Here is a 14,063-nt window from a genome sequence, read left to right as displayed (position 1 = left end):
CATTGACAGATTGGTGGAGGTTGAGGTGATGCCACCAAGATGATGGGGTTGGAGCCCTTGCCCTACAAGGAGAGCCTGTGGGACCAGGACTGATTCAGCTGGGAGGAGGGATGGCTTTGAGGGTACCCAACAGCATGCCAGGCACTGACAGGAAGGATGGAGGAGATGCAGTTGCACCTTTCACAGCAGCACATGGTGGGAGGGCAAGAAGCAGCAGCACAAACAGAAACACAGGAGTATTGGGCTGGAGATGAGAAGCCTCTCCCTATGAGAACAGTCCAGCAGAGAATCCATGGCCCAGGGAGGCTGGGTTGTCTCCATCCTTGGAGTTTTTCACACTCTTAGTAAAGCCCTGAGCAGCCCGGTCTGGGTCCTCCAGCTGAGTCTGCTCTGGGCAGGGCCTGGGATGGACCTCCCCAGGTCCCTTCCTGTTTAAAATATTGCATTATTTTATTTTTCTGCTAACATGCTATCTTTTTTTCTCCACTTAGACAAATTACAGTCTTGGCTTAGAAAGACAACAAAATCATCACACCTTAGTGAAACAAAAAGTATTCAGGAGCTTTCCAGGAAAGTTAACAAGTCTTACATCACCACTTCAATCCTATTAACCAAAATGGTTTCTTAATAAAGTCCATTCCTCCTATTTCCTAAATTTCCATTTTAGAAATCACAGATTCATTCTTTATCAAAAGCAACCATAACACAAAAGTCAAAACCATTACTTTCTCGAGCTTTCACAATTATTGTGGTAGGACAATCAGGTTTTATATTTGTTCTCCTTTAAGAAGTAATGATTGGAAGTTTACCATGGTGTTGGAGAGATTCACTGTCCAGTCAGCCATGGTGATTTTGCAGCATTACACCTTAAGTTTCTTCTACTCTACATACACTAGAAGTTTGATAGGAATCCTGAGGGCTGCCCCATAATCCCACCATTAAGACCCTGATCCTGCAAACAAGCACACCCCTGACATCCGTGTAAGTCTCATAAATCAGACTGGAAACCACAGGTATCTGTTTTCACAAGCTTGGGAGATTACATAGCAACATCAACTGTTTCAACAGATATTTTTAAATCAATCACCATACAATAATGACAGACACACATGAACCCAGTGAAGCATGCTGCTGAGCTGGGACTGTTCAGTCTGGGTGAGAGAACATTCAAGGGTGATCTCATGTGTACAAATAAGTGAAGGGAAGGTGTAAAAATGACAGAGTCAGGCTCATTCCAGTGGTGCCCAGTGACACGCAGTGACAAGAGGCAGTGAGCAGAAATGGAAACACAGGAGGGTCCCCCTGAACATCAGGAAACACTTTTTTCCTGTGAGGGTGACTGAGTACTGGTACAGGTTGCCAGGGATGTTGTGAAGTTTTCATCCTTGAGATATTCACAAGCCATGTGGACATGGTCCGGGGCAACTGGTTCTAGGTGTCCCTGCTTGAGTATTGGAAGTTGGTGTCAGATGACTGTCAGAGGTCCTTTCCAACCTCAACCATTCGGATCCTGTGACCTCCATTCTGCTAGATACCATTGATCTATAAGGTGATACCTTGCAGACACGTAAGCCTTCTCGTCACTGAAAATTGTGCTAGTGCTTTACGTACAGCAAAAGAACTGAAGCAGCAAAGTGGGGTAGTGCCTTGTTGAAGGGCACACAAGATATATGTAGTGAAACTAACCAATTATTTGCTTTAGAGTAATGAAGCTCCTCAAGACAGGTGGTCCATTCAGAGGGCACAAGCATACATAAATGAGAGCAGATTTCTCAAAATAATGGGTCTGCTTGCTTCTTAGATACTTTCTGACACTATGTAGCACAGCAGTGAAAGGTGCAAGGCAGCCATACTCTTTGCCAGAAAAAATCTTTAAAAAATGCAAGCTTCTGAGTAATAGCACAGGTAGGTTATTGAAGATACGTGACTACACAATGACATGACTGTTAGGATGAAATAAGTAGCCAACCTGAGATAATTGCTGGAGCAGCATGTTATCTCTGCCAGGAAACACAACAAGGAATTCAGGCATACACCTGAAAAGGCTGGATTCTGTCCAGGCTGAAAAAGGTGGCAAACAGCCAGTGATGCCCCACAGTCTCACTACATCTGCAGTGGAATGGTGTTCTGCAAAGGAAGTCACTACCACCAACCAGTGTAAAAAGGGAAGGCACCCATCAGATATAAGTTTGGGTGAGATCTAAGGACAACTGATTCTCACCAAAAAAAAAGTCATGTTTGTAGGAGATTCCCTCAACACTGGTCTTTTCAGCCTTCTAGGTGATGAATATCAGAAGGGTGTTTTTCACCAAATGACAGCAAAGACTCTAGTCTCTTAGGGGATGTCACTGGTCTAGCCACTAATAATGTCAGAGAGGCACTTGGTAGCTGGCAAGACACCTCAGTGAATTCCTTTTAGAAACTTTACAGCTAGTACGAGCAGATTATACCAGCCATAAATTAATCAAATAAGTCTTTTTTTTTTTCTTTTTTTTTTCCCCCAAAGCACTACAATAAAACTGACCTGCAGTTCCACAGCCTGTAGGGAGAGGTTTCCTAGTGGAAACTGAAGCCAAGAAAGCTGAAAAGGATTGCTGACCCATTGCAGTAAAACAAGCTCTTCCAGCCTTCCTGCAGGTTCATCAGAACTCCCATCTCTGTTTTGGCATGCTAGCTAGTCTTTTCTTTGCATCCACCAGCAAAGATGTTCCTTTCCCGGACATTTGGTCCAGGTATGTCCTGGTTTCAGCTGGGATGGAGTTAATTTTCTTCTCAGTAGCTGGTGCAGTGCTGTGATTTGGATTTGGTGTGAGAACCATGTTGATGGCACACGGATGTTTTTAGTTGTTACTGGGTGATGTTTGTACCAAGTCAAGGACTTGTTTCTTGGGCCCTGCCAGCCAGAGGGCTGGAGTGGCACAGGAAATGGGGAGGGGACGCAGCCAGGACAGCTGACCCAAACAGGCCAAAGGGATATTCCAGACCATATGACGTCATGCTCAGCACATAAAGCTGGGGGAAGAAGGAGGAAGTAGGGGGGGACATTCAGCGTTACACTGTTTGTCTTCCCAAGTAACTGTTACATGTGATGGAGCCCGGCTCTCCTGGAGGTGGCTGAGCACCTGCCTGCCCATGGGAAGTAGTGAATGAATTCCTTGCTTTGCTTTGCTTGCGTGCATGGCTTTTACTTTCCCTATTAAACTGTATTTATCTCAAACCACAATTTTTCTCACTTCTACTCTTTCGAACCTCTCTCCCATGCCACGGTGGGGGGAATGAGCAAGCAGTTGTGCGGGGCTTAGCTGCTGGCCAGGGTTAAACCAAGACAAGGTAGAAGGGAGAAAGATTATTCTCATCAGACTCATGATGGTTTTAATGACCCAAGTCAGAGTCATCTATCCCATACCAAGATGAGATTATTTGCCATATATAGTGTCTTTTCCAAAGCGCAGAAGAAACCAACAAGAAGACTAGGTCATGGAGTGAAGAAAATCTTTCATTTATTTTCTCCAGAAACAGAAGTAGTTTGCTGCTGCTTTCTGCTATAACACTGCAAATGGACTGAATGCAAGAAACCGCTGCCAGAAAAAACACTGTAGTTTGCTTAAGACCAAGATAACTCTCTGTGAAGCTGTTCTCCAAGCTGAGGAAAATTCTGACACCCAGTGAAGGTGGCTGACAAAACAGCACAAGCAAGATTTTCACAAGTTCAAAAGAGATCCAGTACTGAAATGGGACAAAGTATTGTATTGAATTTTTGAAGTCAGAGGATGATCTAGTGGGGGAAGAGGATGGAGTTTTGAGCCACAGAGAAGAGCCAGGCACTGATGATATATTAAGAGCCAACAAACAAACAATGCCTTGAAGGAGTCAGGGCATGTTCCTCTAAAAAGTTGACATGGTCAGTTGCCCAACTTAAGTGTCTCTATACCAATGCATGCAGTATGGGTAACAAACTGGAAGAGTTGGAAGCTACTGCACAGCTAGAAAGCTGCCATCTTATCATTATCACTGAAACATGGTGGGAGGAATCACAAGAGGAGCACTGCAATTGATGGCTATAAACTATTCAGAAGGAACAAGCCAAGAAAAACAGAGGTGAGGTAATTGCGTTTTATGTAAAAAAAATGACTGCACAGACCTGTCTTTGAAAAACAGCGATGAACAGGTTGAGAACTTATGGGTAAAATTTAGGGGCCAAGTCATCAAAGGAAACTTTGTGGCTGGTGTCAAGGGAACCCTGTTGACAAAGCATTTTTACTTCAGGAAGCATCATGCTTGCAGGCTCTGATCCTGCTGAGGGACTTCAATCATGCTAAAGTCTGCTGCAAAAGCAGCACAGCAGCTGCAAGCAGTCCAGGAGACTCTTGGGAGTGCATCGAGGATAATCTCTTAATCCGGGTGACAGACAGCCCAGCTAGAGAAGTATTACTAGACTTGCTGCCTACCTACATGAATGAAGTAATCAAAGATGTCAAGACTGGTGACAGCCTGGTCTCCAGTGATCCAGTGATCATGCCCTGGTGGAACTGCCCTGAGGTCTATTGGCAGATGAAGAACAGATCTCAAGACCCTGAACTGTAGAAGAAACTTTCAGTTGATTAAGGAATTAGTGGATGAGACCTTCTGGGAAACCGCCCTCATGGATAAAAGAGCTGGACAGAACTGGCAACTCTTTAAGGATATTTCCCCTAGAGTGCAAAACCTCTTGATTCTCATGTATAAGAAATCAGGAAAGGCAGTCAGCAGACCAGCATGGCTGAGTAAGGACGTCCTAGTCAAACTACAGTGTGAAAAGAAAATGCATATTCAATGGAACCAGGGACATATATCCTGGGGAGAGTATAAGGATGCTGCGTGGATATGTATGGATGGGATCAGGAAAGGTAAGGTACAGTTGGAGCTGAATTTGGTAAGGGATGTAAAGACTAATAAGGGCTTCTGCAGGTATATGGGCCAGAAAAGGAAGATGGAAGAAAAGGTGTCTCCCCACTCCTCATAGATAATACTGAACTAATGACATCTGGAAAGGCTGAGGTATTCAACAATTTTTTGCCTCAGTTTTCACTGGTAATCTTTCTCCCACATCTCTCTAAAGCCTCTGAACCTCAGGACAGGGACTGGGGGAATGAAGTCCCTCCCATCATAAGTGTAGATCAGGTTCTAGACCAGTTGAGGAACCTGAACATACATAAGACCATGGAACCCAACAACAGGTATCCCAGGTTCTTGAGGGAATTGACTGACATAGTTGCCAAGCCACAGCGACTCTCCACCGTATTTGAAAAGTCACGGCAGTCAGGCAAAATCCCCAGTGATTGGAAAAAGGGAAATATCACACCCATTTTTACAAAGGGTAAAAAGGCAGACCATGGGAACCAATGACTAATTAGCCTCACTTCTGTGCCTCTTAAGATCATGGAAGATATCCTCCTGGAAGATATGTCAATGCATATGGAAGGCTGGGAGGTGATAAAAGACAGCCAACGTGGCTTCACCAAGGCCAAATCATGCCTGACTAAGCTAATGGCCTTCTACAATGGAGTGACTGCATCAGTGGAGAAGGGAAGAGCTATGGATGTCATTTACCCAGACTTCTGTGGCTCTTTTGATACAGGCCCCCACAACATTCTTGCCACTAAATTGGAAGAAAATGGGTTTGATGGATGGACTGTTAGATGGACAAAGAATTGGCTGGAGGGCCATATCTAAAGAGCTACAGTCAGTAGCTTAATGTCCAAGTGGAAACCAGTAATGAATGGTGTACCTCAAGGGTCCATACTGGGACAAATACTATTTAATATCTGCATGACATACAGACAGTGAGATTGAGTGCACCCTCAGCAAGTCTGCAGAAGACACCAAGCTGAGTGATGCAGTAAATTCACTTGAGGGAAGGGATGCCATCCAGAGGGACCTTGACAGGCTTGAAAGGTGGGTCCATGTGAACCTCATGAAGTACAACAAGGACAAGTGCAAGGTCCTGAACCTGGGTCAGGGCAGTCCACAATATCCATACAGACAAAGGGATTGAGAGCTTCTCTGTGGAGCAAGACTTGAGGATACCGGCAGACAAAAAACTGGACATGAGCCACAATGTGTGCTTGCAGCCCAGAAAGGCGTTTATATCCTGGGCTACTTAAAAAGTGGTGTGGCCAGCAGGTCGAGGGAGGTGATTCTTCCCCTCTACTCCACTCTTGTGAGTCCCCACCTGGAGTACTGGATCCAGCTCTGGAGTCCCCAGTACAAGGCAGACATGGACCTGTTAGAGCAGGTACAGAGGAGGGCTTTGAAAATGTTCAGAGGGCTGGAACACCTCTCCTATGAAGAAACACGGAGAGAGCTGGGGTTGTTTAGCCCGGAGAAGACAAGGCTCCAAGGGAGACCTTATTGTGGCCTTTCAATAGATAAAAAGACCTTATATGAAAGATGGCAAAGGACATTTTACCAGGGTCTGTAGCAACAGGACAAAGGGCAACAGTTTTGAACTGAAAGAGGGCAGATTTAGATTGGACATATAGAAGTCTTTTCCACAATGAGGGTGGTGAGACAGTGGAACAGGCTGCCCAGAGAAGCTGTGCATGTCCCATCCCTGGCAGTGTTCAATGCCAGGTTGGATGGGCTTTGACCAACCTGGCCTAGTGGAAGGTGTCCCTGCCCATGGCAGCAGGGTTTGGACTAGGTAATCTTTAGAGGTCCCAACCCTTCTTCCAAACAAAACCAATCTATGATTCTATAATATAGTATGTATATTAATAAAAGAAGAAACATTACCATTAGTCTAAAAACCACAGCCAACCAAGTGTTCTCGGACTGTAAGATGGTGTATCTAAATTGCTGAAAAGGCTCCTTAAAATTATTTCAATTTACTGTTAACAGAGGGAGATCTGTACCAGCCTTGGCCCTTGGAGAAAAACTCCTTACCCAGGAAGGAAAGAAAGCCTGTTCTTAAAGGAACAGTGACATAACATTTATGAGAGTGTGTCTAAATGCTCTTGGACACTCAGTGCATAAGAAAGGCCCAAAACCAAGAGCTTCCCAAATGGTCTGGCAAAAGCCCAATGGGACTCACATGACGAAGCCATGGGGCTGGACCAGATGACCTCTGGAGGTCCCTTCCAATCTCAACAGTTTTGTGAAATAGAATCAATCTCTTTTTCCTTGCTTCAACTCCTTTTGAAGAAGAAACTGTAGACCCAGTGTTGATTTAGGCCATCAAAGGTTCAGCAGATGTCTAATGCATCACATTGTCAAGGGAAGAGCTTGAGTCCTGATGTTTTATTATTAACTATTTTAAGAATGTGAACCAGGAAGGAAGAAAGGCATTGCAGAGACAGAGAGAGAACAACTCTCTTTTGGAGGTGGGGAGAGGGGAGGTGGGAGGGCATCTTTAACTGCAAAATAGTAAAGGATAAAGAAAATTTATCTGAGCAACCAACATCATGGCTAGTCCTGAGTATAATTCAACTTAAAGCAAGGCACTGCAGAATTCTGTTCCATAGTTGCAAGACAGTAGCAGATGTCTATTCTAGCCACCCACTCCTGATATCTGTGATAATGTAAAGAGAAAGGGCTGTTCAGCACAGAAAAATCCCACTACTCACAGTAATTTGTTTTTTACATAGGTGGTGTGCAGCTGTCCAAGGGAGCTTAGGCAAGAGACAGTCAAAAAGTATTTGACTGCCTCAATCACTTACTTCACTCGCTACATGGGCTGAGATTCACACATTTCTATAATAATAATGAAAAAAAGCCTTCCCTGCTTGCAGTGGTCCAACAGACCAGACCATCAAGCATTCCACCAAGCTACATCCTAATCTTAGATGTGTACTTTCACAGAAGCTTTAATTCATCATCTTATTATACACTGTGCTAACAAAAAGTGACACTAATGAAAGCAGCATTAACCTCTTCCCACATGTAAGAGGATTTTTGAGGGAAAACATTTCAGAAACTTATACTTGTTGGACAGAAGTAGAGAATAATAACAAGTCACCATCATGTTCCAATTCTATCTTCTTATGCCCCATGCAAAGAAAGTAACCACCCGTCAAAATAACCCCACCTCAAACCCAACCAGGTTCCTAGCAAGCATAAAACTTGTGAGTGGAGACTAATATAGTTGCAAAAAAGAACTCAAATATTTAAATGAATAGGCAAAGTGAAAACTTATCTGCTCATGAAAGCAGAAAGAAAATTGCTTTATCTTGGATAGCCTGGGTGGTGCTGACTGAGCCTATCCTGAATGTCTCCTCACCACTGCTCAAAAACTAAGCTCTCCTGCAGCATTTTGCACCATTTTCTAGACCACCCACTCAGATCTGGATACACAAACCACATGTGTTAGGAATGTCTGCCCTGCACTGAAAGCAGTATCAGCATTATGACCTTATTAATGGTGCAGCCAGGCTTTTAAAACAACTTACTTATCTTTTCAATACCTTTGCTTCCTTAACAGTCTCTCTACTAGTACTAGATGCCTAAGGATTTGAAAGGGGAATATAACTTTGAAAAAAACACCGTTACCAGACTGGAAGTATTTTCCAAGGATTTTTCTTCCCCTTCTTTTCCTCCCCTAGAGACAGGCTTTATTTCTAGGTCTTACCAAAAAGATGTAACTGACAGCTTCACAAACCTACTATGTCTTAAAGAGGACCCAGACCTTGATTCTGTCTCCCTGTGAGCAATGATAAAAGGGAATCATTTATTCCTCACTGTGATGAGAAGGGTGAAGTTTACTACTGAAAATTCCAGCTTTTATAGCATCAGTTCGCTGAAAGAACACAGGAAAATGTATGACCCATTTGAAGTAACATTCAGGAAAGGGTTACTTCCAGTCCCAATTATACTGAATGATGATGAAAACACATCTGCTGCTGTATTCACAGACCTACATTTGACTTTGCTCAGATTTCCAGACTGGAAAAATTAAAAGTAAATGAAGAATGAAAAATGCAAGATTATCACTTTGCAGTAGAATCAATCTGGCTGAGGTAAAACACAGAATATAAAAAAGATGCAATATTCAGTGTTACACAGACATTAGCATTTCAAACCATAAGACAGCTTAGATTTTTGTATGATGCTGCAATACTTCTCTCTCATCAAGTCAGCAACACCAGAATTATTACAGCAGTGAACCAAAGAAGCTGCTGCTGCACACTGCCACTCTTACAGCAGACAGTACTGCTGACCGGCAAAACCTGTATTCTCTATGATAACATAAGGAACCATGTCCAGCTACTAAGGGATTTCTACTTTTTTTTTTTTTTTTTAATTAGTTCTTCCCCACACAAAGGGTATTGTTCTCTGCTCTTTCCTGTCTAATCATAGTAGCATTTCTTGCTGCTCAAGTGAATTCAAGGCCCTTATGTGATTGTGCTTTGATGTTAATTTATCTGCTCAGACACAGAGTCAGCCTTGTAAATGTCACTGGTTTAGCTGTCTTAATGCACTGATTAACTCCCAAGCACACACAAAAGCACTACAGATATACGAGTTTTAGTCTCCATCATGTGTTCATAAGCTTTTTACGCCCAACAGTAAAGCTTCTCGGTACAGTATACCAAATAGCTTCCTGGCGTACACTACATTCTACTGTATAGTGCTTAATAATTAAGAAAACTATTAAGGCTTATAAAAACACATGCCTTGCACTTAACACAAAGTTAAACTTTGGAACATGTTTTACACTGCTTATTTTTGCAGTTCCTGCTAGCTCCTGCTATGGCTGACACTTCATTGTGAGTCTCAGTTTCAGTGTACTGCACTACAGCAAAGAGTGCAAATCAACAGACCAATGAGCAAACAAAAGTAACAAGTCCCTCTACAGACTTAAACAGGAGTTCACTAAAATATACACTGTTTACCGTTAAACTGCAACTAGTAACAGATGGTATACGATGTGTACGGACAAATATGGCATGAAGCAAAGCAAACATTCTACCATCAGAGCAATGCCTAGAGTAAGACAATGCATACAACAACCAAACAGTTTTTTCCTTCAGATGAATCAATGGGTTGTTCAAGAGACCCCAAAACATTAGTATAGCTCTAAGAAAACAAAATTATACTTGCCAAGTAAGGATCAAGGACCCGAAGCAGACTGTGAACATACTTTATTTCACTGTAAGATTGGGAAAGAAGGAGAATGGGTCAGGCAAAACCCAAGAACTTGTAATCTCCATCCTCCAGACTAAAAGAAATTTTAATAAAAATATACTGGGCTCTCCAAATGCACTGTACTGTATGTACTTGGCTTCTGAAGTTGAAAGCATAGACTTAACCTAAAACCACACAACCCATGAAAAGAGAGAGAGAAATGATCAACCATTTCTTATGATCCAAAGGCTGAAGACTAAGCATGGGTTTTGTTTTACCTTGGAAGACTCTCCTCACTTCAGTGTATGCCCCTTCCTCCTTTCTTGCTCTTTCTCTTTAGCATGGACTAAGATGGCCTAAACATCCAGATGATAATGAATTTTTTGTAAAGCCTCTCAGTGGATTCAGACTTACAAAACGATATTAAAACTTCTCAACCGTATTGGACATCCACTTTCTGAGGTTGTAACGTTAGTGGTGAGATGCAAACTGTCCTTCCTATTGCATATAACTACTGTTCTGGTAACAGCAACTCATGCTGAAATTTTTTTTTTAGATATTGCAACTTACTGCAGACCTCTGCCTGGTCACCTCAACAAAACCAAACTCTCACGTGTAACTTTGTTTTAAACTGCCTGATGTTAAGTAAAACTCCAAAACATTTATTGCCAAAACACTAACCCATCCCAAAGATCAATGTTCATATACATTAAAGTCTTGGAAGGGTATCTTACTATTTTTTCTTTAAGAGAAATATGAATGTCTGAAATTAAGTGAACAAGGATTTATTTTGTTTCTGCATACAAAATTAGATCAAAATAGCTACTGTATTTTTTCAGTGTAGATCAACACTTAGTAATTCTTATTTTATCAGAATTTTGTGAAAGTCAACGCGCACACACACACACAACTGCAGACTACGTTCTTCCTTCTCCCATTGAATCAGAAAACTTAAAGAGTTAAAGGATGATCCACCATTTGCATGAAATTCAGTACAAAGTTGACGCTGTAATTGTTGTCATCTCCCTTTTATGCCTATTCTCCTATTTGCTGTTTTCTTCTACCCTGTTCTCAGTGCATAATTGAGCTTATCTGGTATTATAAAGGTAAAATTATTCATTTCACCATTTCTAGCAAAACAATGCAACAGTTGTCCTAGAAGAATCATGGGATCCTTCCCCTCCTGAAACTCAAATGAGTTTTTACCACAAAACTTAGAAAAGTCAAAGTGGACAGAAGTCCATAAGTATATGGTATAACTAAAAGATAAGAAGTTGAACACACACTAGTAGAACAAATGTTTTTAAGGTTTCTTTTAGATTTCCAAACATTTTCATATAAAATAATCAATAAAAATTGAAGTTTATCCCCTTCACATGCATCCCTTCCCTATCCCCATCACCACCTGCCTTATGTCAAAAGTAACTTTGCAATTACACTCCCGCTCCTCCTCCCCTCACCCTGCTCCCCAATTGCACATTAAGACATAGACTTAAAAGAACAACATAATGCTTCAAGTATGCTTCATGCCAATCGTCAATAAGAGTCATAACATTACTGAAAAAGTACACTTATTCTTGGGAAGCCTGAGAAGGACTCCCTGCAGAGTGTGGTCAAACAACATTTTAAATAAGCAAAAAGAACCATAGCCCAATCCATATCCTGCCTCTCAAAAAGAGTAAAGTGTAAAACCTTCTTTGGACTTAAAGAAACACTATTAAAATTTACCATCTGAATAAGAAATAACCCCAATAAAATTTAGTTTTACAGTGCTGCACAATCTGTGCGCATGAAACAGTAAGTCATACAGATACTACTGTTCAGCTCTACACATACAGACTACACATGGCATGTAAGCATACACATTACATACTGGCCTGTCCAGAAACAAGATACATTTTGTAAGGCAGGTAAACCTGAATAAACCTGTGCTTCCAGAAGTATTATTTTAGTTCTATTTTCTTTTCATTGGAGGATTTGAACTTCTAATAGAACGATGATGATTTCATCAAGAAACCATCAGCAATATGAGAGCACGGAGTTTTGATGGGAAAGTGAGTACACATCCTCTCATTTGATCACGCATAAACAAGGATCCTGCTTTTAATGTGTAACAGATGGTATGACAGAATACGCATTTTTATAGACAAGAAATCCTTCTGGAAACACAAGTGGCTTGTTGAAAAGATAAGAAAATCTGGGAAGTGTTAAAAAGCAGGTATGTATATGTGTGTGTTTATATATACAGGTGTGTGTACACATATATACACACACATATATATACACAATATAGCATATGTATATATTCCAATATGTAACTGTGTAACAACATAATTTTTCTTTTCAAATAATGGGTTTTAATTTAGCAGTTGTAAAAAAACCAACAAAACCAGAAACAAAACCCCAAAACAAACTAAGCAGACCACATATTACATGAACAAACAAAACTATTATGCATATAGCTTTACGGTAAAAGTTAGTTACACAATGGCAGCAGAGGAGTGTTAAAACTTATAGTAATAAATAGCTCCAAATTAAGAATTTTCTACAACACTTTCTTAGAAGACCGGACCAGTATTTCCTCTTGTATGATGATACTGCAGAACACCTTCACTCATATTTAATTTTGTAACATTAAAACAGACACAAGAATGGAGACTGGAAAAGATGCTGGATTCAGGACAGCATACATAGTTTTTCGTTAAAAGCCCTACTGGTTTATTCACTAAGGCTAGACAGCAAGTCATATGATCCTATTTGGTGCATTTCCTACTGTGACCAAGATCAATAAATGGATAGAACCAAGGACCTGCAGTGCAACCTGCTGTGACAGATAGGAAAGAAAATACAGGACCGCTGTTTGGTCCTCAACTTTGTATCTTGTTTCCTGGAATGCAGAAGTGAAAACAAGACTGTAGTGTTTTAAGTGACTAGAAAAAGATAGCAAGAAGTGGCATTTTAACATGAATAAGGTTTACCAGGCTTGTGATAGTACTGCATGAAAAGAGCACACATGGGACCCCGCTATTTGCAACATCTGGTAGTGTCATTCAATGACTTTTAGAATACATGTATGCAATAATAAATAGATCAGTTATGTAATAAGGCAGTGTGCTGAACATGCATTCATCTTGTGGACTGGAACACCACAGAGAGAGATACATGATACCATACACATTCATTAAGACCAAGTATTTTTGTCTTTGTGTGTTTGTTTTTCAAGGCTATCCAGGCAAACTCTTCCAGAGTATTTTCTTCTTCAGAAGAGCGGTCCTCTGAGTCTTGTCACGTTTTTTCTCCCTTATTAAGAGATGATGACTGGCTTTAAGGAAAAATAAAGCTGAAGACGGTTGTTTTGTTCCTTCTCCCCATTTTGGTTGCATCATTCTGAATGTGTCATTTAAAGAACAGTTTTTGATGCAGCCAGATGCTGAATCCTCAGGAGGTTCCAGACGTTTCCAGATAACTCTGTAGTTTACGGACTGTGGTTTTGTCCAGTGAGCAAAGATCAAAGTCAAACGTTGTATTTGTGATATGAAAGTGTCCAGTTTCTTCTATAAGATTTACTACCTGAAAGGAAAGAAAAGATGCAGTTGAAAATTTCACAAGTTTTACATGCCTACTGAATATATTAGCATGCCACTAAGTATGAAACAAAAGGCATAAACCAAGCCAAATCGCCCGAATACTTGCAGGTTAAACCATTATCCTTATCATTCACTTCCTTTCTGACACACATTAAGATCCAGTGTACAGTACCTCAGGGTTGGTTTTTTTTAGATCATCATCAACCATAACGTCAGCCTACCCATCTGCTGTTCCAGCAAATGTTACTATTGAGAATATATATTACAAATGTTAAAACAAAATCTGCATATTTTATTAGTTGGTCTTTAAAAAAAACAACAAAAAAACCCCCAAAACATGAGCACATGCACCCCAGCCCCCAAGCCCGAACATAT

At 41.1% G+C, this 14,063-nt stretch overlaps 1 protein-coding gene across 3 annotated transcripts in view; it reads right to left on the bottom strand.

Annotated features, from left to right (window-relative positions):
• Positions 1 to 10,207: 10,207 nt before the first annotated feature.
• Positions 10,208 to 14,063, bottom strand: part of MLLT3 (MLLT3 super elongation complex subunit) — a 138,654-nt gene continuing 134,798 nt past the window's right edge. For 2 of the 3 annotated variants that reach the window (XM_056325078.1, XM_056325080.1), the window contains one exon: positions 10,209 to 13,671. In XM_056325078.1, the coding sequence (XP_056181053.1) occupies positions 13,540 to 13,671 (132 nt within the window). In that variant the 3' untranslated portion in view covers positions 10,209 to 13,539. Of the gene's footprint in view, positions 13,672 to 14,063 lie in introns of all 3 variants that reach the window. The other variant, XM_056325079.1, reaches the window with a different exon arrangement.

Source organism: Falco biarmicus, chromosome Z (assembly GCF_023638135.1).
Source record: "Falco biarmicus isolate bFalBia1 chromosome Z, bFalBia1.pri, whole genome shotgun sequence".
NCBI lineage: Eukaryota > Metazoa > Chordata > Aves > Falconiformes > Falconidae > Falco > Falco biarmicus.
The sequence above is the reverse complement of the archived record's forward strand: the minus strand, read 5'-3'. Positions and strand labels throughout refer to the sequence as shown.